General features: G+C 50.5%; 10 protein-coding genes across 10 annotated transcripts; 2 read left to right on the top strand and 8 right to left on the bottom strand.

Annotated features, from left to right (window-relative positions):
- Positions 1-1418: 1418 nt before the first annotated feature.
- B0J16DRAFT_148396 (uncharacterized protein) lies at positions 1419-2301 on the bottom strand. Its single transcript, XM_046122009.1, has 2 exons — positions 1600-2301; positions 1419-1532 (listed from the first exon to the last, which is right to left on the bottom strand). Exons 1-2 carry the CDS (start codon positions 2003-2005, stop codon positions 1486-1488), a joined length of 453 nt encoding a protein of 150 aa, XP_045980886.1. The 5' UTR covers positions 2006-2301; the 3' UTR covers positions 1419-1485.
- A 2457-nt stretch (positions 2302-4758) lies between these two features.
- Positions 4759-5886, bottom strand: B0J16DRAFT_343715 (uncharacterized protein). The gene has a single exon (XM_046128093.1). It carries the CDS (start codon positions 5814-5816, stop codon positions 4812-4814), a length of 1005 nt encoding a protein of 334 aa, XP_045980885.1. The 5' UTR covers positions 5817-5886; the 3' UTR covers positions 4759-4811.
- A 1148-nt stretch (positions 5887-7034) lies between these two features.
- B0J16DRAFT_288521 (P-loop containing nucleoside triphosphate hydrolase protein) lies at positions 7035-10716 on the bottom strand. The gene is made up of 4 exons (XM_046124185.1): positions 10392-10716; positions 10296-10335; positions 10126-10245; positions 7035-10075 (listed from the first exon to the last, which is right to left on the bottom strand). Exons 1-4 carry the CDS (start codon positions 10444-10446, stop codon positions 7195-7197), a joined length of 3096 nt encoding a protein of 1031 aa, XP_045980884.1. The 5' UTR covers positions 10447-10716; the 3' UTR covers positions 7035-7194.
- Positions 10717-10898: 182 nt separating this feature from the next.
- On the bottom strand, positions 10899-11428 carry B0J16DRAFT_343713 (uncharacterized protein). Its single transcript, XM_046128092.1, has one exon. The coding sequence runs from the start codon at positions 11174-11176 to the stop codon at positions 10952-10954; it is 225 nt and encodes a 74-aa protein (XP_045980883.1). The 5' UTR covers positions 11177-11428; the 3' UTR covers positions 10899-10951.
- A 57-nt stretch (positions 11429-11485) lies between these two features.
- B0J16DRAFT_373078 (RING-6) lies at positions 11486-13231 on the bottom strand. The gene is made up of 4 exons (XM_046130513.1): positions 12824-13231; positions 12668-12766; positions 12241-12611; positions 11486-12193 (listed from the first exon to the last, which is right to left on the bottom strand). Exons 1-4 carry the CDS (start codon positions 12885-12887, stop codon positions 11864-11866), a joined length of 864 nt encoding a protein of 287 aa, XP_045980882.1. The 5' UTR covers positions 12888-13231; the 3' UTR covers positions 11486-11863.
- A 65-nt stretch (positions 13232-13296) lies between these two features.
- B0J16DRAFT_343711 (uncharacterized protein) lies at positions 13297-17187 on the bottom strand. The gene is made up of 4 exons (XM_046128091.1): positions 16231-17187; positions 15450-16169; positions 14326-15400; positions 13297-14274 (listed from the first exon to the last, which is right to left on the bottom strand). Exons 1-4 carry the CDS (start codon positions 16924-16926, stop codon positions 13586-13588), a joined length of 3180 nt encoding a protein of 1059 aa, XP_045980881.1. The 5' UTR covers positions 16927-17187; the 3' UTR covers positions 13297-13585.
- Positions 17188-18884: 1697 nt separating this feature from the next.
- On the top strand, positions 18885-19599 carry B0J16DRAFT_269706 (protein CGI121; the record flags this gene model as incomplete). The annotated part of the gene is made up of 3 exons (XM_046123518.1): positions 18885-19037; positions 19111-19233; positions 19282-19599. The coding sequence occupies 3 exons, from the start codon at positions 18885-18887 to the stop codon at positions 19597-19599; spliced, it is 594 nt and encodes a 197-aa protein (XP_045980880.1).
- B0J16DRAFT_148342 (FAD-linked oxidoreductase-like protein) lies at positions 19551-21568 on the bottom strand. Its single transcript, XM_046122008.1, has one exon. The coding sequence runs from the start codon at positions 21278-21280 to the stop codon at positions 19859-19861; it is 1422 nt and encodes a 473-aa protein (XP_045980879.1). The 5' UTR covers positions 21281-21568; the 3' UTR covers positions 19551-19858.
- Positions 21569-22705: 1137 nt separating this feature from the next.
- On the bottom strand, positions 22706-23978 carry B0J16DRAFT_343704 (uncharacterized protein). The gene is made up of 2 exons (XM_046128090.1): positions 23187-23978; positions 22706-22967 (listed from the first exon to the last, which is right to left on the bottom strand). Exons 1-2 carry the CDS (start codon positions 23650-23652, stop codon positions 22789-22791), a joined length of 645 nt encoding a protein of 214 aa, XP_045980878.1. The 5' UTR covers positions 23653-23978; the 3' UTR covers positions 22706-22788.
- Positions 23979-24568: 590 nt separating this feature from the next.
- Positions 24569-25257, top strand: B0J16DRAFT_148323 (uncharacterized protein). The gene is made up of 2 exons (XM_046122007.1): positions 24569-24687; positions 24738-25257. Exons 1-2 carry the CDS (start codon positions 24685-24687, stop codon positions 25134-25136), a joined length of 402 nt encoding a protein of 133 aa, XP_045980877.1. The 5' UTR covers positions 24569-24684; the 3' UTR covers positions 25137-25257.
- Positions 25258-25549: the final 292 nt, after the last annotated feature.

Genomic DNA, 25549 nt, shown 5'->3' with positions numbered 1-25549 from the left:
CCAATCTGTGTGATCGGTACTCACATGCATGTTATAAGCTCACCACGTGTATCTGGCAAAGCACGCACTCATCATTAGCTGCAATGGGAATCTTTTTCTCATAATGCCACAGTGTAGTAGTAGAGTTATATCGCTTTTCTTTCCCTTTCTTGATTCTTCTCAATTCAATGGTACAAGATGTTTATAGACTAACTCAATAGATTATACAACGAAGTATCAACATCTTAACTTGTTCTGTTAACCGTCTCACCGGTAGTTTTTGACCTTAGCCTTGGGCTCTTTGATAAGCTCCGATGTATCTCCAAGTCCTGGGGATTATCGTTGTTGCCGGAAGGAGGAAAGAGGTAAGAAGAGAAGTGGCCTGAGATTGCCTGGATCAATTAGTTCGATGGCAGCAACGAAGTTTCCGCTGGCATGCTTGGATACGAACAATTTCTCGTCCTTTTCAATAGCGCGGGAGGGCCATGTTGACAACTTGTCCGGTCTGCGATCATGTCGAATTCATAATCCCAACCGGTAGCGCTTGAAGTTGCCTCTGGATCACCCTCCTTAGGATTCAGTTGTTTCATCAGACACAGGAAGGGTCCGAGTGTTATAACTCTGGCTGTCGAGTCTGGGGATTGTGATGCGCTGGCGCCGTAGTAGGCGTATAGCTTCAAGTTTGGGAATTTCCCTCCTTCCAAGTCTGGAAGATCGAATTGACTGGCGTCAAGATGAATGTTGGACGAGACCATGTGGATATTAGAAGAATTGTTCTCTAAAGCTTAGGCTACATAAAATAAAGTAGCCTAAATGCTAGCCTAAGGTGACCTAAACATTTCGTCTCTTATGTTCCCGGCGGCCAATTCTTCTGACACCCTGACGGGGACTTGACGTCAGATTATCCTTGTGCGGCGATATCATGCTCATATTTCTTGTTCTTCCTCGGTTGTTGAGTTCAATGGCCGTGAAGTAGGTCTTGGTCTTCCCCGTGCCCATGTCGTTGGACAAAAAACGTGTGGCGGTAGCCTCCGAGACCACGAGAGACAATGTTGGAAGCATCTATTCAAGTTAGCCAGTCAGTTCAATGATCCCAAACGGTACCGCGTGGACGAGCCCGGAGCTTGAAGATTGAAAACAACTTACCGTCAATTTGATGTGGCTTCAGAGGCTGGACAAAAGGCAGCCGCACGATTGTAGGTGTCTGACTCATGGCGGAAAGAAGTATATATGGTTTCCAAACAGGCCGCACAATGAAGGGGCTGTTTTCACAAACTTTCCGTCATCGTCACTGTACAGCTTTAATTCAGGCCAAGGGGTGATGCCGTTTTCATCGCATATGTCGTTGAGAGGTCGATCTTGGACCGGTTGAATCGAAGCCAGAGTGTGCTCCAGCTTGTACTGGTAGCGACTGAGCTTCATGATCTCCTCTTCTTGCTCTGGGTGCACTCAAGCAAGCTCGCTCATGACCTCAGACTATCGCTGACCTTATAGAAAGCGTCCACATCACCTTCTCGGGCAGATTCGTCCACGTTGGTGACAGTCTTCCGTGTCTTCGCCGTTAGTCAGTGAGTTCAATAATCCGGAACAATAACGTGTGAATATCGACCGACGACTTACCATCAACTGGATGTGGCTTCAACGACTGGACAAACCTTCCATCTTCATCACTGTAAAGCTTCAGGTCGGGCCAAGGTGTAATGTCGTATTGTCGACAAATTTCATTGAGATCTTGATCTTGTGCGGGCTGGATTGAAGCCAGAGTATGTTCAAGATTGTATTGAAACCGACTCAGCCTCATCATCTCCTCTTGTTGGTCCGGGTGGTCAAGGAGGAAGTCGGTCACAACATTCGATTGACTCTGCCGTTCGAGGAAGGCATTCACGTCTCCTTCTGGGACGAATCGATCCACGTTTGTGATAGTCTGCTGGGTCCTTTTCCATCTCTCGTCGAAATCTGGTTGATTGTGATGTTCTTTGAGCAGTCGTATCTCGGCACGAAAGCCTTCTGCCGAGATAGGTTCCATCTCATCGATTGCCGCCTGCTAAGTGAGGTGAAATGTAAACAAGCTTCGCGTTTCTCGAGGTGCAGGTTCGTAGATCCTCTGAGCTGCACGAGGCCTGTTGTGGAACTTGGATCTTGATCTTCCGTGCTGGTTGAGGAACGTTGTGCTGACCTCGATCGTATCCAGGCCAGCCAGTGGAATTGGGGCATCCGGGTCGGGGGGGAGGACTGCACTAGGGTCTGGGAGGCGCCCTTCTTCTCGTGCTAGCTCCTTAAGTTCCCGTGCGCGTTCTCGCTTGCGGCTGCGGATCTCGCGTTCAGTCAACATGAATTCCTCGAGATTGGCTGCCTCTGCGAGTCTGACCATTGCTGTTGCGGACACGGCGACGTCTGGGACATCGGCTAAGCGAGCGAGTCCATGATCCGCACAGCCTGGGGACTGTAAGCCACCAACCTTTCTCTGGGGAACGGAATGCGTCCTTCTTCGCGTTCCTTCTCCCTCAATTGTCTGGCGTATTCCCGGGCGCGGGCGCGAATCTCCCTTTGAGAAATGGCGACGTCCTCCATCTGGACAGCCTCGGCTAGTCTGAGTCTTGCAGTGCCGGAGATAGGGACATCCGGGATATCGGCCAGGCGGGCGGATTCAGGTTTGACGTATCCTCGGAACTGCGACTTCTTCGTGGGAGCGGGACGCCCCATTCAGGCAGTGCGCCCCAGTCGACGACAGATCAACTGATAGAGTAGAAGAATTGCGCGATGCAAGTCTTCCATCGAGAAGGTGTTGGCAATACGCTTCTCGATGTCTCCACCGACTTCAGCTGGCGTGGGAAAGCGATGAGGGTAATCGTTGGGATCCCTAGTATAAGGTCGGTCCTTGTCCCAGGCTTGTGGAGCGAAAAGCAATAGCTGAACAGCATGTACCAAGATAAATGCCTTGGGTGACGTCGCCATCATATCGATGTTGGCTGAGTGTTCGTTCGTGACATGCTTGTTGAGGACGGGGATCAACGTTGGCTTAGGACAGCATTGCACCACAGTCTGACTTGTCGGTTAGTTTCGTACTCGTTGAGGATGTCGACGGGGCTGGGCTTGTTTGGCCGCCAAATTGGCTTGGACATCAGCGCCATCTGTCTGGCCGCTCAGGTGCTGTTTGAGATCCTCATTCATTCCAGTGATGAAGTTCTGGAACTCAAGGTCCGTACCCTCCGCTTGGTCGTTGGTCTCTAAACCATTGTCGAATCCGCGTTGATAGTGGCCTGGTCCATCTGGAATCCGTTGTGCACGACCAATGCTGCTTGGTGAACGAGGTCGGCAACTACTGATCGGTTAATGTAATCCTCAAAGGTTTCGCTCAAAATGCCGGACTTACCAGCGATGTCGACATATGAATTCATCTCGAGGATGCCTTTGAAAGCCAAGTATGGAGCCAGTTCTGCGTTGGCCCCCATTGTCGCTTTGAACAGGAAGTCGATCAATATTCCCTTCGGGTACTTGAAGTCTTGGTGCTTCTTCGCGACTCTGGCAGTTTCCGCTTCGCTCATAGCAGGACCTTCATGGGTAGCGTCAATCATAGTCCATGTTGGCAAAATGCTGTGTCTTCGATCTTCTTGTGCGGAAAGTCATCTTCCAAAACCAGGAGAACGGAGCCCTCGTGATGGGGCCGACGTATATATAACCCCCAAAGCCATTGGGGGTACTCAATAGACGGGTGCTGGTTGTCCTTGTCGAAAATCCGCCTCACACTTATAAAGTTGTGATGCCATTTTGTCGGTGCTAGCTGATCATTGTTTGTGGCCGTAGTGTCATCTCCTCTTGTTTATCTTGCAGCCACTGTCGCCTTCTTGTTGCCAGTCTTTCTAGGTGCCATCTTGGTGGATGTGCTCATGCAGTGCGTCGAGGTGTCAGAAGAATTGGCCGCCGAGAGCCTAAGAGACGAAAGAATTTGATCGTCTTAGGCTCGCTTAGGCTAGAACTTAGGATAATTTATTTTAGTATCATAAGCCTTAGAGCACACCTGCAGGGCCTTCGTGGTAAGTGTGTGAGTAGTCATTATGGTTGTCGAACCAGTCAGGGTACTCGAGCTCCTCGTGTTCGTTGTTGTCATCAAAGATCCGCTTGACACTTCGGAAGTTGTGATGCCATTTTGTGACATCTGTTCGTCCACTGTCGCCTGGTGTCTGCTTTGCCGCAGCCGCTGGCTTCTTGCTGCGAGCCTTCTTGGGTACCATACTGATTGTTGTAAGGAGTGAAAGCTGATGCCGATGTCAGAATGCGAACGCAAGGATTGGTAGGAAGATTTCGAGCGGTACCGTTTGGGATGGTGAAAATGAGCTGACTTACTTTGGAGATAGGAGCAAAGCAACCCGGCCCGAAAGGGTTGGACAAAGCTGCGGCGCGAACCTCCGTACCTGATCTTGATAGCCGACCACTATCCCTTTCGTAAAGCGGGTTGTGGTGAGGTAAAGGCCAGGTCGAGAGCGGATGTTGTGATCGTAGGTGGGTTTGTGGAAGAGGATGAGAGCGAAAATTTATGGTTGAGACTTGAGCTGAAGCCTGAGGAAACCTGAGGCCTACGTAATCGCTGGGTTAAGAAGTGAATTGCGCTGCCATCTCTTGCCAGTGCCAACTCCCGTCAGCTTCATGAAACCTGGAGATTGGCAGCAACCATTTTTGGAGTGACACATAACTACAAACAACCTCTAGGCATCCCTCCTTGTTCCTCAGAAGTGACTTAAGACCATCTTGTTCTTGTTTTGAAGTTTGCATTTAGATAATGCTGCATACCAGTTTTATTACAATCTTTGCTAAGCCTACAGCAAACAAGCCCCCTACTCTGTAAGATCAGTACTGACCGTGACACTCTTCCACTCATCCAAAATCTCCAACGTGTCACTGAGCTTCTTCCGAATGTATGCATCCGCATCAGTCCCCAGGACAATCCTCACAGGCACATCTTTTCCCTCCCCGACTCCCGTGCCTGTCAGAATATCCACAATAACCTTTGTTCCCTTCTTCACATCGCCAGGCTGATTGTTATCCGTCTTCTCCAACGCCTTGCGCGTCTTACCCGTTGGTGTGTTCTCGTCGTTGTAGACATCCATGCGCTTCTTTGTAGTGACCTTCACACCAGGGTTGAGGAAGCTTGTACGGAAGTAGCCTGGCTCGACAACTGAAGCGAGGATGTTGAAGGGTTCAAGTTCATAGCGCAGGGATTCGGCGAGGGAGGACATGCAGGATTTTACCATGGAGTAGACAGAGTATGTAGCGCCTCCTCTCCAGGATCCAATACTGCCAAAGGTAACGACTGTTCCACGGCGGCCATTCTCTCCAACACTCTGCTCTCTCATTCCCGGGAGAAAAGCCTTGATAGTGTTGAAGATGCCAAAGACATTAGTGTTGAAGCAATTGTACAGCTCCTGTTGCGAGATCTCCTCGGCAGCACCATCGAGAATGAATCCAGCGGCGTTGATGAGATAGTCAACACGGCCATGTTTGGCAAAGACATCTTTGGCGATGGCTTCAAGGTCCTCAATGGGGGATGTTACGTCAAAGGCGAGAGTATGGGCTCCTGCATCAGCGAGATCTTGGACACGAGATGTGCTGCGTGCTGTTGCGATGACAGTGTGGCCTAGGTTGAGGGCATGAAGAGCGATATCATGGCCGAAACCTGATGAGGCGGCTGTGATGAACCAGACTGGTGAAGACATGATGATACTGGGAGTTTGTATGAGTGGTGTTGTGTATGTGTGTGTTTGATGATTGTTTGTAAGTGCTTCTAGATGAAGTTGTTGACATAAGCGATGATGAGAATGATGAGACAACTTCTTAGCCATACTTCCATGCCTTTAAGTAATTTTTGTCTTGTATCACACATTAAATAAAGTTACCAATAATATTATCTCCGACCGAAATGATGATCTTCTAACACCGAAACCGATGAAGCATCACGACAAAAGCGGGGCTCTAAACGCCGAAATCCAATCCCATGTTAGTGTTACCACCCACGTAATCATCGGCGTTTGTGTAGGTTGTCTGTCCTGCCAATCAATTGGTTACAGTTATGCTTAATTGTCTTCCGGACATTGTGAGTAAGCAAGCTGCCGCCTTAATAAGAGGTACTGATTGCTGACTACTTCAATTCAGTGCACCTGAAGTTTTGCATGGACAGTCACTACGAAATCATTATGCTGACATGCATTATGGATACTAAGAAGTGAAATTGTTGTCCTCATCACAATCATCTGCCTCTCAAACTATTGCAATTATGTCCCCCTCAATTCTCTGACTCTTTTTCCAAGATGAGGAGTTTGTTTGCTGTCGATACATGTTGAAGTTGTAGTGACATCCTCAGTGCTTGTAGTGGTGGTGATGTCTTCAATGATTGTGGTCTCGATACTGATTGTCGTATCATCACAAGCAACTAAGCTCATACCACTTAAACGTTGTATTCTGATACGTAAGTGGTGTAACCTCCGAGTAAAATGCACACGACACATCCTCTTCAAAACCGACGAAATGACAGCCATCTTTCTCGAGACAGTTTTCAAGACACTCAGGGACTGACCCGTTTCGACCTGATCCAATGTAGTCGCTGTTGGGGTCTAACAGGTATCCCTTTTCGCCGCAGATGGCGCCTTCAGGACAACAAATTTTGTTTCTATGGGGGCCGTTGATGTTGCGATGGAAGCAGAGAGTGTCTTGGTGGTTGTGAGAGCGGACGTCTCTGTAGATTTGGACAAAGCACTGTCGCTAATCGTTAACAATCGTCCTCAATTGAACACGAAGGCGAGTAATTACGTCTCACTTGTAGAAACAACATAGCTGACGCGCCTTCAATAGTTTGCATAGGCGTGGTCTAGCTCAGGCACAAGTTAATCCCGTGTCTAACCCAGTAAGATCGCAAACATGACAGACTCAGGGAAAGATGTTATGGAATCCTCAGGCCAAGGTGATCTTCCCATCTGAGGCGACGAAGCCCGCATGTCCAAAGTGAACGACCCAGTTGCGCATGACATAGTCTATCATGGCAGTCACGTCTTCACTCGAGCAGATCGCCGTGCCACAGGATATAACGAGAAAATTATGTTCATACACTAACGATGCCACGTCATACCAATCTTCTAGATCATACAATGCAATGCCCAAACGCCGGCCGTTAAACTCCAGGCTTATAAACAATCCATCAATCAATTTACACAAACCCAGCTCCCCTCATCGCCATGTACCCCCGGCACTAACTTGGCGGCGAGGCACAGCTGAGGAGCCAGTACCGATAGTAATCCTCCTCGCAGGTCCGCTAGCCATACCGCCCTGGGGACTTCCGCCGTTGACTTCCGCCGGTCGTGCGCTGCTCATGTTCATGCGTCTAGCTTGACCTTGAGTCAAGGCTCTGTCGATAGTGAGGTCGTTTGCGAAGCAAGCCATCGGGGGAGATCTTCTCCTCTCGACACTTCCTCTTCGGAGTCGAGAGATGCCGTTTGTGGTGCTGGCGAGGGCTCCGGTTAAGCTGGGTCTGGGTACACGTTCGGGGAGGGATCCTATGGAGGAAACACGTCTGGAGCTGGAGGCGCCTGTGCCGGCCATGATGCTCGCTCTACGAGCTTTCTCCTTCATGGCGGTACGGAGAGCGGTTTGAAGTTTTCGCGCATCGATTGTGCTCGTCTCAGAGTCAGATCCAGATCCCGGAGGGTTGTTTTCGTCATGTACCTTGTTGAAATGTCGGATCGGTCGTGGAATACCCAGCCCCGATGGCGATGGAGAAAAGTTGCCGCTCTTAGTGACATCTAGTGATCGCAGGGGTGGTGTTCGCTGAACGTCGGGGGAAACGGAACCTAGGTTAAGAGACATGGTTGGAGCTTGTGGTGAACCGCCGGCAAGAGAGGGTCTAGCCCCCTTGGACAGGAATCCAGCTTGAAACCTGCTTGGCTTCGTGCCTCCTAGGATGCTGGTCTCGGTGACGTCGAGGCTGGAGCTGTCTTCCAGTGTCGACTCTTCAAACTTGGGCTGTTCGGGTTCGAGGTAGGATGGCATCGGGGGTGGAATAAGGCTCTTCTCGGGTGACGAAACATCTGGAGAGTTAAACTTTTGAGGTGTCTTCTCAAAGTCAGCTAGCGTACCCTCCTCAGTCTCATCATCTCTCCATCGAACTCCTCCCTTCTTCTTCATCTTCACCGGCGTGAAGCTGATGCCCTTCTTGGAGGCTCCCATCACCTTACGTCGTCGGGGAGAACCCTTAGTTGGGCTGAGTGGTGTTGTCTCAGGCATGAAGACGGGCTGTGCGACAGGCTTGGGGTGTATGGCAATGACCTTCTTGCGCTTGGGTGTGCCTCGCTTTCGGGGTGAGAAGACCTCAACCACAGGCATGGAGCCATCAGGCTTAACGACGTGACCAGCAGCAGCGAAGCCTGTCTGGAGGAGACGGTTGATCATCTCCTTGGCGTGAGAAACGGCTTCCTCTTCATCCATCTCGAGAGTATCGTGAAGCGATGCGAGGATGTCGAATTGGGCGGTAAGAAGCATCTGGACCATAGCAGCATCACCAGCCCTGTCCTGCTCGAGAACCTCCCTGTATGCCTCACGGTTGAAGTTGGCCTTGAGCAACTCAGCTTCGCGAGTCAAGTTGTCGGTCTCTCCGTTGTCGGCTCCCTCGGTTCCTTGGAGTTGCTGCAAGCTGTGTGACAGAGCGGTGTCAATAGCTCGCTCCCAGCCAGACTTCTCCAGCTTCTGGTGGATATGGTGTCGGCTGTTCTCCAGTTCAATAAGGATACCCTGTGCCGTCTTTCGAATAGCGACCAAATTCTGAGGCATGGAATCCTCATCACCTCGCTGGTCGCAAACGGTGTCGAAAGCAGCAATCCATCCTGACAGCATACCGATGCGTCGCTCGAAACCCTTGAGTCGCTTCATGTTGTTAATACGCTCCTGGCGCTCGGTACCAGTGTGTTCGTAGGCGGTTCGAAGTCGCTGAACTCCCTCTCGAGCAAGGGCCTCTCGCTTGTCGGCTTGCTTTCGGAATTTGGCAAAGAACGTAGCTTCGGCGTTCTTCTGCTGGGCCTTGAGCTCGTTGATCAAGGCCATCTGCTCGTCAATCTTGACCAAGAAGTCCTTGACGTGGCGGTTCACGTTAAAGACGTTTCGCGTCACCTTGGTCTGGATGTTCTTGGCTCGGTTGGCGTATCGGAGAGTGTTTTGTGTTTCGTCGAAATGCGCACTAGATGGCGAGACACAAACAATCATGACGGTCTTACAGTTGCCGCCGAGGGAGAATTTTAGAAGTCGGGTGAGCTTGCTGTTTCGGTAGGGAACGTGTTGCTTCTGGCGACGATCGCAAAGGGCGTTGATGCAGCTTCCCAGGGCGAGGAGGGACTTGTTGATGTTGGCACCCTCTGTAAGGCGCTCGCCACGGTTCTTGGTGACTGACGCTCGTTCGGAACCAGCCAGATCGATAATGCTGAGGGTGGCCATCGTGTGAGGCTCGTTGGTACCGGCTGAACGGTCCTTTTGGGCAATGTTGATTTGAAGAACGGCGTGCGATCGGGAAGATGTAGCGTTGGCCTCGGTAGCCGATACTGTGCGGTACTCGTTTCCTCGAACAATTATGTCCATGACCTCCTGGACATCCTTGGGATGGTGACTCGTCAGACCCGGCACAGAAACAGCCTGGTTGCTGTCCTCTCGGAGCATCAAACCAGCCTTGCCTCCACCGCCAGGAACCAGCAAGTCACGAATCGTCTCGTTGTAGATCTCAAGATAACTGAGACTCAATTCTGTAACCTTCTCCTGGCTGCGCTCCTCGATCTTCTCGAACAATTCTTGCATGGTCATAAAGATGATACCGGGGTGTTGTGCGGTACCAGTAATGGTATGCGTCTTTCCACATCCTGTGGCACCGTAGGCGAAAACGGTCGCATTGTAGCCCTCCAGAACGCTGTCAAGGAGAGTTCGGGTGGTTCCTTCGTAGACTTCGGATTGGCTTGTGTTGTCGTCAAACACGCGGTCGAAGGCGAAAACTTGGTCCTTGACCTTCTTCGATGTAGGGAGAACTGAGCGACCGAATTTGTGAACGGGGTTGTCCTCTGGAGGGTCAAAGACTCTGTGCACAGTCAGCTTTGATCTTGGTGTTTGTAACCTCGGAGCGCGTACAAACAACGGTCGTCGACGACCTTGATCACACTTCGAATACCGCGTTGGTGAAGCATGGGCGTGGGCGCAGCGGCCAAAGAACCATCACCGAGAAAGACCGTTCCATTATCGTTCTTTTGTCTGCCATACAATTAGCCATAAACTTCACCGTGTTGCCATGCCAAACCTACAATTGCGCGGCTTCTCGAATCGTAAAAGGACGAACTCGAACTAAAATAACGGTCAACAAAGGCGCAACACTCCAATCCGAGAAAAGTGCACCATACCAGCAACAGTAATTGAAGACTGTCCTGAATCGCTTGGAGCGGCCGTAATAGCCATGATATCCTCGTTTCGCTCGTTTCGCGGGTGTTGTTGCAATCGGAGAGCTTCAGATCACCACCTCAAGCTCTTTTGTGGCGTTGCAGCACGGTTTATCGGTGAGGAAGGCGTTATAAAGTAAACAAAAGCGGGACAGCGGTTTAAAATGAGAGGCGCGCTCTATGGTCGAGCAGATTTGATCATAGAAACAAATAGTTCAAGACTTAAACTCGAACAAAAACAAAAAGAAGAAAATGATGCACCTGTTTGTTAGTATGCTCCGGTAGTTTGTTTAAAAGAGTGAGTGCAGTTTAGAGCTGCCGAAGCGAAGCACGGTTATGGGTGACGTCTGGTTTGTTTTCTGATCGTTTTGGGGGTCTGGGGGGTAGTGTTGCTGTGGTTACGTCTAGCGCCACTATTTCTAGGGGTACCCTGTTAGTCTGTAAGTGCTTCAATGCGAGTACTTGTACCCCTATCGATCTGCCTTAACGGAGACGGAGGAATCAATTAAAGATATGGAGCTGAGTCAAGCGATCGAGCCACTTGCCAGCTGTTTTTGAGCTATTTGTTGTTGCTTTTGAGGCTGGTGATGTTTTGATTCTGAGGCGGGTGTGACTTGGTCCTCCGCTCGACTATCATAACAGCAATTATTGGATATAGATGGACAACAAACAGGGGATTGTGACGGACCCACGACAATAGAAGTCAAAATAAACATGCGAGGACAAACAATGAGTGACGTGAGCTCCATTGGCGAGTACTACGTATTATGGAGATATCGTTGAAGCCCAACATGGAGTTCTGGGGAAGTGCGTCTCCATTGTAGGGTAGCTTTGACGGAAGAGGTCAACACAATCCTTCCCAAGATCTCTTGATCAATTGATAGGTCATTTTCTTTAACACAAGGCGACCTCGTTCAGTTGGTGTGTCTTTTTTCTTGCAAATTAACGCGATGAGATTGTTTGGCGTCAGGATTTTAGAAGAATTGGCCGCTGAGCATAAGAGATGAGAAAAACTTGGTCGTCTTATGATGATTTAAACCAGCACTTAGGCTACTTTGCTTCAACACCCTAAGCCTTAGAGGACAATCCTTTTGTTACCATCTACTTGGTATAATTGCTGCTTGCGACATTCAGCTCACTGTGAGCATATCGGCACGACTAGAGCTTGCTTCCACGTAACCATGATATCAGGTCATCATCGGCCATTGAGCTGTCACATCCAACAAGTCGAGTCTCTCACCCGATTCCATTCATGATGGTTCGAGTACAGCACTTGACAAAGGGCTCCAAAACAAAACCTCACGTTTTCCCAGTCACATGTAACGAAAGCTCTGTTGTCAACTGCATGTCCATTGCAAACACAAAAACCATCAATTAACTTTAGTTTACAACCAAACGCCAACCATGCAATCAATCCCTTAACAAGCCCCCTTCTCTTAAGCAGTGAGCGCATACCTCGGCAGCGCAGCCATTCTCTCCTCAGGACTAATCTCTGCATCATCGTAGAACATCCTCGCCTTCTTCTCCTTCTTCTTCTTATCACCCTCACCCTCGGCTGCCGGCTTGATGCCCGCCTCCGCCATGCGGATCAGGTTATCAATGTCGTCGGGTGCACCGGGACGTTGGGGAAGACCGCTTGGTGCTGCGCCGGATGATGGGCGTGCGGGGAGGCCGCTTGCTGCGTAGGGGTACGGCGGTACGGCGGCAGGTGCTTGGAAGGTTGGTTGCTCGTAGGGGTTTTGGGGAGTGTAAGCGGGAGGCGCGTTCTATATCTGTTAGCAAATCTTCTATACCCGAAAACCGTAAAACTCACGAAAACAGCTTGAGGTTCAACGGCGGGAGGAGCGGGAGGGGGAGCATTGGGATCGACGCCCCCGTTGGCAGCAATCTCCTTTTTCCTTTGTCTAAACGCCGCCATCCTCTGCTTCAGCTCCTCCGGCGTCTCGGTCTTGATCTTCTTCTGCTGGTGGCCCTGTCCCGGGAGAGGGTTTCCCGTCGCGATCTGTCTATCCTTCTGCGCCTGCTGGAAGTTCTGAAGAATGCGGTTGCGGTGCTGGTCGAGCATGTCCTGGGGGATACCCTCCATACCAAAAATCTCCACCTCGAGACCTTGTCTGTTCGGCAGCGCATTTTCGACTTGCGTCAGGTTTTCTTTATGAACCTGGTTCATGTGCACGGAGAGACCTGTGGAGAGACATTAGCGATGCTTGGAGTGGAAGCTTGTGATGGGGTGAGCTCACCTCCTGCGGTATTGAGACGACGACCACAGCGGTCACATTTGAAGTGCTTAGCCTTCTGATGCGAAATAAGAAGCTTCAAATCTTCGAAATCACGTTCACCTATGATAAAAGCTGTCAGCGTTGAGGTTCAAGAGCGCACGGCGCAAGATTTCGTACAGTAGTAGCACCAAGGACGGTGCAGGACCTCCTCGATGTCGGGGTGACCGCGCCGCTTGCCCATCTTGTCGACTTATAGGTATACCGAATAAATCTGCAATAATCTTTCGTGATACGATTATTAAGCTGTGCAGATGTTCCTGATAGAAGTCGATTCGCAATACTGGACGTGGAGCTTGGAATTGAACGCGACAAGAAAAGAGTGGGTAGCTTCCGTCGGAGAAGGTTCGGTTAAACAAGAATGAGAAGTTCAACACCAGGCAGGAGAGGGAAGCTCAAGTATTTATGGTAATGTTAACTTTGGGTGACTTAGGATATTTATCTTTGGACCTGAGGCTTAATTAACAAAAGGTTCAGAGTCTGTAATTTCAATGTGCTGTTTGGTCAACTGAGAATATATTCTTTGGGAGGGTATGTAGTCAATAAAACACCAAGCAAAAAGATCACCATCACTTATTGAGTTCAATTCGAGCGTCAAAATTAAAGTTTCTTGAGTTTTTTGAAGAAAGATGCGTCAAAGTAACGGTGCATTCATGCATTGATAATGTACAGTCTATAGTAAATGGTAGGTATATACCACAAAAGCGTTCAAAACAGCATCCAAGCATATCTTCCCATGCTGATGCATATTTACCACCCAAACCCCAGTCGTTACATATCTCATAATATGGCCGCCCAGAAAAGTTCCCATTTTGTTGAATCGTGGCGATTAACGCCCCCGTAAGAACGCCCCAGTAAATGCTCCTGTCCCTATTCCCATAATCAAGATCCGTTTGGCGCCACCTGGTCAAATATTATCAGTGGCCACTGGCCTCCGTGTTGTATGTTGTTGATGTCGTTTGCTGATGGGTTGGCTGTGACGCCTGGGACGCCTGCGCCGGATGAGGCATCTCGTGTATTGCCTCCGAGCGTCAAAAGAGTGGATGCACTGAACCGATCTTGGGTGTCAGCGATGGCCGAAGTCCAGTCGTGCCAAGTGTTGCCGCGTCCCTGCCAGAGCATGTCGGCCTGAGGTACCTGGGCTGATTGCGAGAAGGCGAGCATTGGGTTCACCTGCGCCACAGACGATGGTAGGGCCGATGTGGTGACTGCGGCTTGCGCAGATGTGCTGTAAAACATGGCGCCAGCGTCGTAAGCTGTTGGAGGCGCCATGCCATTTTGCGGGGGTTCGTTGTAAGTGAGTGTTGGGTAAGAGGTCTGTCCATTCATTTCGGGCTCTGGGAAGTAACTCTTCGCAGATGAGACTTCACCTTGAGCGCTGACACTTGTCACTGTAGACGGAATCTGAGAAGCCGGGTAAGCCGAAGCCTGCGCAGCCTGCTCTGTCTTGATCTCTGGTGTGATTGATGGCTGAGAGCTCTTGGGCTCCTTGTTGCGCATATCATGATCGATCCAAGCGATGGTACGATCAACGATGGTTCCAATTTCAGCACCAAGACTAGATCCCGATCCTAGAGAAATGTTAGTTCTGACAGACTTGCACGCTATTCGCGGAAACTTACCGAGCAAAGAGCCAGCTTCCTCGAGAATGCCGACCCAGCCGTTCATCTCCTCCCGCAAAGTGGCGATGGCCTCAGGTGTCGTTTCGAAACGTCGCTCCCACATAGCAGCCAGCATTGTAAAAGCACCGGCAGTGTACATCGAAGTCTGGTACCACGTAGTGTCGAGACACTTGCACTTCTGAATCTCAAGCTGGCAATGAAGCGTCTGGCGCGAGACGTCCTCGCAAATTGCCATGTTCTCTGCCATCATAGCCTTGTCGCTTGTCATAGCCACTGAAGGATGGCGCAGACAGAGTCGGAACTCGAGCGCCCATGTCTTGGCGTAGACAGCTGCCAGGCGCGTCTGTTCAGTCTGCTCAGCATGGCCCATTTGAAGGTGGCCAGGGAGCTCATCCTCCCATTTCTTGATCGCAGCTTCAAGCGCGTTAACAACACTGACGTAATTGCGCGCATCTCTTCGAACACTGTAAATGTTCGAGTACATCTCCATGTAGATTGGAATGATCTTGAAACTGACGATACCTGGCCAGTAAGGGCAGGGAATGTCACGAGATGTGTCAACGCCCTCGTCTGTCAGGAGCTCGTCTGCGATAGGCTCGGGGAAGCCGACGTCAAATTCCTCAACAGTAATAGGCATTGGTCGGCCACGGCGACCAACAACAGCAATGTAAACAGTCATAATGACCCAGAAAGCTCTCTTTCGGAGTTCATGTTGAAGGTTTGTGCCCTCGCCTGGTTTTCTTGACTCTCGATGAAGGTTCAATTCGAGTGCACGTTGAAGCGCAAGATTGGCGATGATTGAGACACAACCGGGCTTGGGGAAAGCTCTGGTATGCTTAACGATCATGGCCATGGCCTGGACCGAAGCCAGGTCTCGCGAACATGACAGCTCAAAGAATTTGCTAAGGGCGAAATGGTAATGCTTGTTGGATTGGTCGTTCATTTGAGTGCGCTGATCGACTTGCTGCCAATTTCTTGTACCGTATTGTTCGCAAATGATGGCGAATAGCATATGCACCGTAACAAGCTCCGCCACAGAAGGCTGAAAATTAGGTTCGTCGTACATGCGCGTCAACTATCATTGGATTAGCATTTAGAGTAACAAAGATTTGAGAAAAACTTACTAGGCGCATGAACGAAGGTTTGTGGAGGACTGGGAGGAAGGCAGAGAATGTCATAAAGTACCACTCAGCGTAAGTGAAGGCGTCTTCACGAGAGGGCATGTCGGCGTGCATTGGGGGATTGACACGCATGATGGACTGAAGGAAAGCTTGTGGCGATTTGTTGTACAATGGCGTCGATGGCTTCGCATCGGTTGGTGGCTCCTCCATGTCTGGGGCCTCGAACTTTGCGAGGTCGACTGTCATTCCGAGGATGGATAGTTTCGTTCCGCCAATTGAGCTCAAAGGAGAGCTGTCATATCCGACACCAAGATGGTTTCCGGGAGGGCGAGACTCCAGTGTGCGAGGAAAGGTTGGACTGGATCCCGACTTGGAGCTGGCGTCTGACGAAGAATTCTTGACCCATGCGCTGCCGACCTGAGACCATGTATCGCCAGTATTTGGATCGGGAATTGGGTTTCCCATATCATCAAAGTTCACACCTGATGGATACTGCGCGTAGGGCGACCACTCCCAAGGCTTGACTTCGACGCCCTTGTTGTCGAGTAGCTTCTCAAGATCGCGGATGTGGGAAAGCATGTCGCTTTTCTCTCTCTCCAATTCCTGCATGTATCCTCTTCGCTCCGTGCGACCTGTCACGCGGTCTGTAACATAGCATTCGAGATTTTGGTTGGTGCAGTGGGAACATCCTTCGGGGAGAGCATCGCATCGAATTTTGCGAACCTATTGAGTTTGCGCGTTAGTTTGGTTGCTGGGAGAATGTGGTCTGAGGTTCATAACGTACCTTGCACCTGTCGCAAGCTTGGCCGGTGCGTGTATAAGACTGTAATCGGTTCTTGACAACGCTGGAGAAGTCATCGGGACCTCTTTCTAATCGGGCGAGCTTGGCTTTGCCTGGAGGGTGGATGGGTCCGTCGTCTTCACCACTGCTGGCAGCCCGTTTCGGAGGTCGTCCGGGCATCTTGGGCTTGAGGCGCGGGGAGAAGCCCGCGGGTGAAGATCTCGCGGAAGAAGCAGCCGAGGAAGAAGCGCTCTTGTAACCGACGCTCACAGGAGACGCGGTTCTGGCCTTTGTCCTGGCCGTGCAACGAGATATCGCGGCAGGCTGGCGCGGGCGGCGCCCAGTGGGTTTGGTGCAAGTCGCAGCGGCAGAAGCCTTTGTAGCGGCGAAAGAAGGGTTCAGGTTGCAGTTGTAAGCGAAGGTTTCAGGCGCCCAGGCGAGGGCGGAGTAGGATCGCGCGTCAAAGGGCCAGTATAAGGAACCTCCAGCTGGCTGCGACGACAGCGACAATGACGTTGGAGTGGAAAGGTTGGCGATGGAGGAGGAATTGAAGTTGCGCTGGGATATGGCCTCCATCATATTGGCTCTACTGCGAGTCACTAGCTGTGGCTGCTGCACCTGCAGTTGGTGGACTGTAACTGGAGCTGTCCCTGCCGACACTGTACAGGGGATGGGATCGGCGGGGAATGCGCTGTGCATTAGCGGCCTTGAAGGCTGCGCAGCGGGCTCCGATGGGCTGTGTGGAGGCCTAGGGCGGCTCGCAGAACCCGGTACAGAGGATGGAAGTGAGGGTAGTCTAAGAGACGGGGATAAACTGGATTGGAAGGGAGGTTTGAGACAGCAGTGGTCTAGACTCTATCAGTGGCTGTATGATTTGTATGATTTGTATGATATGATGTGTTGCTGTGCAGAACAAGTGATGTCCGATAAGACAGTTGAGTATGTTTCTGTAAATGAATGGATAGATTCAATTGACGACAAGATGCAGGGGTTATAAGGCTGGTCAATGTCCGGGTCTTATAAGTTGAGATCTATCTGGATGCTCATCTGTATGTTGTATACTTGGCAAGTTGTAACCATCCATCCCTCACCACACTAAATCTTAGCTTCATGAGTTAAAATAGATACACCTACCTCCAGTACAGTACGCCAACCACTGCAAATGATCGGGGTTGGCGTTTGTCAATGGATCTCAATCGTGAAGTTCTCATGGCTCGGAAGGACCGCATGCGTCTCCAGATGCTGAGAATGAGGAAGAGATCTCATCCAGAATCCGATCGAGATGACTGTTAAGACAAACGGAGATGCCTTCTAGAAAAATAACGGTACGCCAGTCACGGTACTCAGCAAGCCATGCCATACCAACACGGCGATAATTCTCCGTAGAACAGAACAGACCACCAGATCCAGAGTTCAGAGTTTGAACTTGCAAGGCTCTTGGCTGTAAGGCCCAAGCGGCTTCAAGGGGGATCGTCATGGTGGTGAAGGTCCAGACCTGGTCCATTTCTTGGACAAGACAAGCCAAGCCACGAGGCAGATGTGCCGTGCGAAGCGTCATGATGCTGTGGCTGAAGGAGACAAACTCGGCTATTCCGTCAAACAGCGATGACGATTCGTCGCACACACTTTGAAAACGAGCTGGATAGCGGAGCCAAGAGTCCAACTACCGGTAGAGGAAGGTCTCTAAGTTGACATTAAGATCCCATCGTATGATTTGCATGTAACATGTAAGAATGCAACCCTACTATACCCTAAATGAACACGATGCCATTCGTGTTATTCTGGTATGTTTCTAATTATCTCTCTTGGCTGTAAAACTGCTTCCTGTCATGTACAAGTGCTTTCAGGCTGAATGGTAGGCAACAACCAATTATTCCCAGTATCCCGTTCCCGCTACGGCACTTATCAACCTTGATGATGGTGGCGCGGCCTAGCATCGGTGATATTTTGACAAAGAACCCATTGTCAACGGGCAGTTCAATTCCGTCGACGATCATTTAGAAGCGATGAACATGTGTGTAACCGTAACAATAACAGATGAGGCGATCCAAGATGGTTTCTGGCTTCTTAGTGAATGTATATTCTTGGCATTATCCCTGACATAGTTATTTCTTTGTCAAGTGGCTTCTCCTCACTTCGTTGACGTGATACAAACTGTGAGTCTATGCAGTAGTGTAGAAAACGAGAGGTTCTGTCGTGTAAAAGAGATCGAATACAGTACGAACACAATAAAACGACATGTGAATGGATGGATGACTCCAATGAAAGGTGCCCCTCACTCACCAACTCTAACAAAATTACCCCTCCTACCGGGAAGAAATGTCCTTCAAAGTTTTGGGTGACACATTAAAGTGGTCTGAATGCAATTCTAAACTGTGGTAAAGTGTCTAGGTTATTTCGACCAAGGACCCTGGCCAATCTTTAACGCCCTCCGCACTAAACTAAACCTGTCCAAGACACAGAAACCTGCAACTTCACTTCCGCTTGCACAGACAACAATCTTCTCGACCGTCGCGCTACACCAAAGACTAAAATTACAGAATCAGCAGATCTTCTAAGCGATCAACTTGACGAACTTTTGTCAATACTCCTGCCAAGAAAGACCAGAACTCGCCAAGACAACTCAAACGGCTCGCTCGGCTCTTCACTCTCTCATCATGTCTCTCGAAGCAGTCACCCTCGACCATCTACCAGCCTCGCACAAGGTCTACGTTGCCCTATTCCGTGACGTTCAGAATGCGACCTTCCTGCACCAGCAACTTCTCGCTCGGAACCCCGAGTTTGAGTACGCCTTCATTGATGCCTCAGTGGTGAGTTCCGTCGGAATACCCGATTTGAGCTAGGGCAGTTCTTATTCTGATGACTGTAATTGTCTTTGAGCAGGTCGTTTCGCGGCTTCAGTTATTATCCGCTGTGTTCAAGGCTACGTCGACGGCTGTGAATGGCGTTTTGAGGACGCCAAACGTTCACTCCGAGATTGTGTGTGCCATGAGTTCGTCTAATAACGTAATATGACCCCTGCCTAAAGTATATGTCTGGGACTGACTTGTCCAGATCTCTGATGCTTACCGTCGCTATGGCATTTCTCCATCAACAAAGGATCTCATTGTGGTCAAGGTTACCTTCCCAGGAGAGGATGGTGCTGAGCCCTTGACTCAAGACCAGATCTGGGAGCACCTCAAGACCAACGTCCAAGGGGAGGCTTTGTCCATTACAGACGAGCAAATATCCACCGCTACTGACCTACCGAAAGTGCGCAAGTACTACAAGTTGAATGGACTCAAGTGGCTTGACGATATCAAGGATGAAAAGGTCAAGCAAAAGGAAATGGAGTCGCTCGTTATAGGCGCCATGGCTCTACGAGGTGTTTGAATCATAAAACGAGTTCAAGTGCTTCACTTCACATTAATGCTTCACTTGATCAAATGCAAATAATTGTAAGGACTAAAACGTAAGTCATTTCTTCATCTATGCTTGATCTATCTCGGATATTGAGATGCTAGACGCCCCGGACTCCTGATCGCTACCCATGATGCAATAACAAAAGAAAACCCCAAAAGACACGAATGATATAAAGCTCTTTTCTCTTTCCCATTCCCAGTTTTTGTTTTATTTTACTTTTTTTGTTCGTTTAAGCAAGGCCAACGACGCTCTTGCATCGTCGGACAAGCTCAGCCCAGAGAGCATCTCGGCTGCCCTTGGTTCGCTGGACGGCGTCCTTGTTCTCGTGCGCGCGGCGCAGGAGGTACTTCATGCACTCGCCAGTGGTTCCCCAGACGAGGTACTTGTAGGCGGGCAGGTTTCGGGTCTTGTCCAGCTGGTTGGCCTCGACCAACTCGCAACTAACTTCGTCGGCCATGCCCTGGAGCTGGGCGAAAGCAATGTCGGACTTGGCGCGGCCGGCCTCCATGATGGCTCGGCTCTTGCGGACGGACTCGGCGTTGTGAGAGGCGACGACAAGGCTGGCAATGGGGTACTGGCCGGATCCCTTGACATCAGCGTTCCACTCGCGGGTGAGGACACTGGCGGAGAGGGAATCGAAGCAGGCGTCGGTGTCTTCCTTGGTGTCGTGGAAGAGCTCGCGGGGGTCGGAGTTCAGGTAAGCGCCACGGACAAGCTTGACACCGAGAGCAAAGCCCTCCTCTTGAGCAAGCTTGAGGTGCTCGGAAAGAACCGCGGGGCACTTCTTCTTGTAGGCTTGGTAGGTACCGAAGATGACAGCCTCACCGAGTCCCTTGTTGTACTTGCGCATGAACTCGAGAGTCCAGTCATCGATACCGTCCTGGAGCATGTCCTGCTCGGCGTCGAAGAGGAGGCGGACGCCTCGCTCGTGAGCAAGCTGGCAGATAGAGTCGATGGCCTTGTACATGGAGGGGCTGGGAGTAAGACGCTCCTTGAGCTGGCGAAGAGCAATGGCACCAGCACCGGTGAACTTGAGAGCGACAAAGTCACCAGCCTCAGCAAGTCGGACAGTCTCGAGAGTGCCACGGGCCCAGGGGAGGATCTCGTTCTGGATAGCCTCGTCGGTCTCGATAGCGGCGTTCTTCAGGTCATTGCCCTCGTCCTTGGAGAGAACAACCTCCTTGGCGTAGTTCAGAATAACACCGTTGAAACCAATGTTCTTGAGTCCATCGATAGTCTTCTTGATCTCGGGTGACTTCTCGCCAGCGCAGAATTGAGCGTAAAAGGTCTTCTTGAGGAAGAATCGGAGAAGAGGGTTCTTGTCGGGGTTGAGAATAGGGTTATGTGTGTTGGCCAGGATTCCCATGACGTGCAGAGAAGGAGGCAGGAGGAGAGGCGAGGAGGAGACAGTCATGGTGGCCAGAGATCGCAGGATCATGATCAGAGGCAGGACGGAGAGAGGAGCCTTGCTGGCGACGGGAGGAAGAGGGTCGCGGGTCTGCTCGACGATGGTGTTGGTGCGTCGCTCAGAAGAGTGGATGTGACGACGGGCGGCGAGGCATGGTCGGAGAGTGTTGATGGTGATGGCGCTGGAGGATGCTGTCGCCCAGCGAAGGGGCTGGGCAGTCCCTCGCCGAAGGGCCGAGCTCATTATATGAGATGTGTGGTGGTGGTTGTTGTGAAGGAGTTGAAAGGTTTCCTATAGGATGGAGATGCGAGGCTGGATCGGTATGGAGGGATCCAGGCAAGCAAGTGTGTGTTTGTTGTATTTGTTTGTTTACGAGAGGAATAGGCACGACAGGTGAGGGAGGTCGGTGCGATGATGCAAGATAAGTTAGTTCTATCTGGTTGAGATTGGGAAAGAGCAACGGGTGGCAGAGAGCTTATTATATCTCTGCGGCTGTCTAGCAGTGACACTGACTGTCGGTTGACTGCGGTGCCTGGATCTGTCTAGCAAAGTCTAGGGGTGTGTGAGGGAGGTGGCGCTATCGTGAGCTTTCCCCATTCCAAAGGTTAGTTTTTTTCGCCATTGATATCTCCTAGTCATGGTAATGGTCATGTTTACGCTATCCTACCCCTGGTCTGTGGTGATTGTTTTCTCCGCAAAGGCCGAGCTCGCCCGGACCCGTGACTAAGTTGACCAGTATCAAACCAAGGCCCCAAAGACAAGGCGAGAGAGCCCCAAATTACCGGGACTCTGACGATGGCGAACGGAGCTTATCAGCCGTCACGTGGCAGCACTAGAAGATGTTAGTCTTTGCATTTGGATCTGAGAGAACCGAATGTAGCCGTTGAGGGGCGTGGGGGAGTGCATTAATGATGATCCTAACGCTAATTGGCTGAGGGAAAGATTAGAAGCTGGGGAAAGAGACACTGAATGTTTCTTTGATGCCGCGACAGGCCGCGATCCCAGTAAATACGTGTTATGTAATTGGTGAAAAGACAACAGAGTCAAGGCTAACCACAGCACAGGGCATTGTGGGGAAACCTGGGAGATGCATCACAAGCATTCTCTTAACTGTAAAGAGACTGGCATTGACAAGGAAGCTTGGCTTGTGCTTTTAAGATGAGACAACAGGAAGGGTCTTGTGACTTGAATTGATGACGATTGATATGACAGATGTTCAGTCAGGTTGATGTCAGTGGTCAATTGAAGCAAGGGGTAGAAACGTTAATGCTCAACAGCTCAGCCAACGTGTCACTGTCGTTGCAATCGGTAGATAAGATGATATGCCGAGATGGACATGACGAATGGGGCTCTGCTACCGTATCTCTCGCCCTGCCCTGCTCATCTCTGCATGGCCTGGAACCAACTAGCTCCAGCTGAGAGAGAGAAAAATATTCGATCTCGCTAGAAGCTTTTTCCTTATCGATGATGTCTCCATAAAAGACCGAGCAAAGCCGCTCCCCCCTCTGACTCTGGGGCTGGTTTACGGGAGAGGCGTACACCTAGAGGGAGTAGAAGAGGACCCAAACTCGGACTGCCCCGATAACGAAGGGGCACTAAATTTTTTATTCCTGGTGATCTCTGCACCGGTTGATTCTATCCCCTGTTCTAGTCAATGCGTTTTGGAGATGAAGCATTTATGGTTTCCATAATTTACAGTGATGTTGTACAAACAGGATGGTGATATTTACATATTTATTCCTAACTTGTGTTTACAACGCAGTACGATCATCATCATGGACATTCTTTGTACCACGACGTCGTAGAAACTCGACATATCCGATCGGTCTGCCTCGGGCTAAGCCAACAAGATCCTGAATCCCACCATACGCGAGACCGAACATGAGCCCGTATCGCGCGGTCCGGGCGGCGGTTGTTAATGACAGGCGATCTAGATGCACACGCCGATGTTCGGCGCTTGTTAGCTCATCTGATTCTCTCCACTAATGAATGCTTGCAATATCTACCCGTCGCTTTCCATCAAACAGTGCCATGCCAATGCGGGCAATACCCCATATGGGGTTTTCACGCAATTGCCATTACCTCTTAGTCAATGCATGCATGCAGCCGAGGCAAAAAAGGACAGATAAGTTGGAAAAGAGGTACTCACGCCAAAGTGAAAACGCGCCAGCTACTGTAAGCGTGGCTATCGTCGTAGAAAACATGTCGCTCGCCCCGCGATAACGATCGACCGTGCTTTCGAGCGACAGGGCCAACAAGCTCCAGAACCCCGTCTTGAACCCCATGCGAAAGCCCTCACGGATGCCGCCCTGCATGGCGTGGTAGTTCTTGCTCTTGTGGTAAAAGTACCACCCTGTTGTCGTGTCGGGCATCTTGTGTGCGTGCTCGGCCCGGAACCGCAGCTGCGCCATCTGACCACCTTGTGTCGCACCAAGGGAGAAGCCCACGAGGGCTGACGAGATTGTGCCCAGCATCAACCGCGTGGGCGTCGCGACGGACAGACGAGGGAAAGCATCTTGTGGGAAAGCAGCTGCCAGGTCCAGGTCTGAGGGTATCGCGGCGCCGGAGGCTGCTGTCAGACCGGGCCGGGAAGACGGAGCGGGAGCGGAAGACATGGCTGTTGTGCAATTGGATGCTTTTGGTTTCCAGGCTGTGTCTTTTTTCTCCCTTTCAAGGCCGAGATTGACGCGAGGCTCTGCTGTGCTAGCTTGGCTTTCTGCGCGGCTGATTCTCAGTTAGTGGAGATCCTTCCGCTCGGCGGTGATTGCGGAGAACGACCCAGGTCCGGAGTTTACAATCCCGGCGGTGTTGGCGGGTTTTTTCTTTTTTTGCTCGCTTGCGCTTGTTGTCGGTAATGAAAGCCAAGACGGGGCTGGGCTTGGTATTAAATGCTGATAACCTGCAAAGGCCCGATGACACTTTTTTTCTCCTCCTCGTGATGGATTTGAATAGGTAATGTGAATTGAATGATGGATGCTGCTGCGAACTGAAGGCTCATGCCATGATGGACAGTGCGTTTGTGCATTAGTACAGTCTATACGCACGGTTTGCCATGGACCCTTCTTTTCATCAGTTTACCACTGAGAGACGGCGTGTCCAGGGTAGTGACAACTGACAGCCCTTCTAGAAAGCTTGATGGAGGGCATGTCTTTGGTTCGGGTCTTACTGTAAGACTGGTTCCTGGCTATCAGCTGTCATGAACACATCCTTGATCAAAGTGACGTATCAATAATGCAGTTGTTATCAACGAATAATGCGTGCACCCTGTCATCCTCAGATCCAAGGTTGATGCCCAGCATGGTCCGACAACCAAGATCTCTACCTGACACTGCGTCAACCAAGTGAATCGATCCGTGCCTAGGCTGAAGTGTCATTGCGGCTCCGCTACCATGCCTCTTGGTCTTTGCCATGCATATGTCATGTTTCTTCACCTGCTAAAGCCTCTTCATGTGGTTCACTGCTTAATCGATAACGATAACGATAGCACTCTACGCGCTTACACGTGACGTCGCGCCAAACATTTCGTGATTCGCCCCGCCAAATCGAATGCCATCCATGCCCCTCATGAATTGAACAAAGCAGAGTCCAGAGGCGACATCCCAACCTCTGACGTCTTCCCCAAACTTACACCTCCCAAGATCGACAAAATGGTAAGATACCGATCGCCTCACTTCCCGCCCAACACTAACCCAGTCCTCAGGCTGATCTCGATGACGCACACATCTCCGTGCGCTTCAAGCACGGAATCCATACCATCTACCTCTTCGTCGACGCCCTCGCCCCCATGTCTGAAGTCACCACCGAGCTTATCAATGTCATAACCGATCGATACCCCCAAGGCCTAACCACGCGGATCGAGCCTCCCAAGAATACTCCTGTTGACGAGAACTCGAAGATTGTGTTTGGCGCGTTGAAGATTCCGAATGATCTCTCTTCAGGTTGGGTTAAGCTCAAGACGGGGAATGGGGAGCACTCGCCGACTAAGCTGGGGTTGAAGAACAATAGCTTGATAGCGTTTGCTATCGTTCGTGATGAGGATGATGATCCGGATTTTGACATTGAGTGGCCAAGAGAGGATGAGGATATTTATGAGGAATGATGAGGATGAAACGTGCTGCGTGCAATTGTCAAAGGCCATTTGCTGGCGATAACAAAACCTGGTGTTGCATGCTGGTCTTCTGCGTGGCGCTCGTTAGAACTCTCAAGACGGTCTAGGTTAAGCCTTACCAGCTTCACCACGAAACGGCGTCAAACAGCACCCGTTGAATCACGCATACACAAATGAAATAGACAAAAGATCTGAAAGATCCTGAAGTCAAAGTAGATACCCAATTGAACACTTTACAGATCGTACAAGGATATGGTGCAGATCGTCAAATAGAGTAGCATGCCGATTGACAGAGGGGACGGACCCTGGGACCTCGTATTCCAGTAATCAAAACACCACAACCGTAACGCCTAACGTCTAAACGTCTCTGCATACTGATTTCAATTTTGCACACGGAAATAGAC

Source organism: Fusarium flagelliforme (assembly GCF_020744385.1).
Source record: "Fusarium flagelliforme strain FIESC 12 MPI-CAGE-AA-0113 chromosome Unknown B0J16scaffold_5, whole genome shotgun sequence".
Lineage (NCBI taxonomy): Eukaryota > Fungi > Ascomycota > Sordariomycetes > Hypocreales > Nectriaceae > Fusarium > Fusarium flagelliforme.
The sequence above is the reverse complement of the archived record's forward strand: the minus strand, read 5'-3'. Positions and strand labels throughout refer to the sequence as shown.

Excerpts from the sequence above, each read along its gene's own strand:
- B0J16DRAFT_288521 (XM_046124185.1), bottom strand. The coding sequence starts at position 10,446 with ATGGCTATTACGGCCGCTCCAAGCGATTCAGGACAGTCTTCAATTACT. Across the intron at positions 10,336-10,391 it reads GTCTTCAATTACTGTTGCTG|TTCGAGTTCGTCCTTTTACG; the intron begins GTATGGTGCACT and ends CCGTTATTTTAG. Across the intron at positions 10,246-10,295 it reads ATTCGAGAAGCCGCGCAATT|ACAAAAGAACGATAATGGAA; the intron begins GTAGGTTTGGCA and ends ATTGTATGGCAG.
- B0J16DRAFT_148342 (XM_046122008.1), bottom strand. The coding sequence starts at position 21,280 with ATGAGCTCGGCCCTTCGGCGAGGGACTGCCCAGCCCCTTCGCTGGGCG.
- B0J16DRAFT_343713 (XM_046128092.1), bottom strand. The coding sequence starts at position 11,176 with ATGGAGCTCACGTCACTCATTGTTTGTCCTCGCATGTTTATTTTGACT.
- B0J16DRAFT_373078 (XM_046130513.1), bottom strand. The coding sequence starts at position 12,887 with ATGGGCAAGCGGCGCGGTCACCCCGACATCGAGGAGGTCCTGCACCGT. Across the intron at positions 12,767-12,823 it reads CCGTCCTTGGTGCTACTACT|GTGAACGTGATTTCGAAGAT; the intron begins GTACGAAATCTT and ends CTTTTATCATAG. Across the intron at positions 12,612-12,667 it reads TCGTCTCAATACCGCAGGAG|GTCTCTCCGTGCACATGAAC; the intron begins GTGAGCTCACCC and ends GTCTCTCCACAG.
- B0J16DRAFT_343704 (XM_046128090.1), bottom strand. The coding sequence starts at position 23,652 with ATGTCTTCCGCTCCCGCTCCGTCTTCCCGGCCCGGTCTGACAGCAGCC. Across the intron at positions 22,968-23,186 it reads TGGCGCGTTTTCACTTTGGC|ATCGCCTGTCATTAACAACC; the intron begins GTGAGTACCTCT and ends GTGTGCATCTAG.
- B0J16DRAFT_343711 (XM_046128091.1), bottom strand. The coding sequence starts at position 16,926 with ATGCACAGCGCATTCCCCGCCGATCCCATCCCCTGTACAGTGTCGGCA. Across the intron at positions 16,170-16,230 it reads AAGCTTGCGACAGGTGCAAG|GTTCGCAAAATTCGATGCGA; the intron begins GTACGTTATGAA and ends CAAACTCAATAG. Across the intron at positions 15,401-15,449 it reads AACCTTCGTTCATGCGCCTA|TTGACGCGCATGTACGACGA; the intron begins GTAAGTTTTTCT and ends ATCCAATGATAG.
- B0J16DRAFT_343715 (XM_046128093.1), bottom strand. The coding sequence starts at position 5,816 with ATGGCTAAGAAGTTGTCTCATCATTCTCATCATCGCTTATGTCAACAA.
- B0J16DRAFT_148396 (XM_046122009.1), bottom strand. The coding sequence starts at position 2,005 with ATGGAACCTATCTCGGCAGAAGGCTTTCGTGCCGAGATACGACTGCTC. Across the intron at positions 1,533-1,599 it reads GAAGCCACATCCAGTTGATG|ACACGGAAGACTGTCACCAA; the intron begins GTAAGTCGTCGG and ends CTAACGGCGAAG.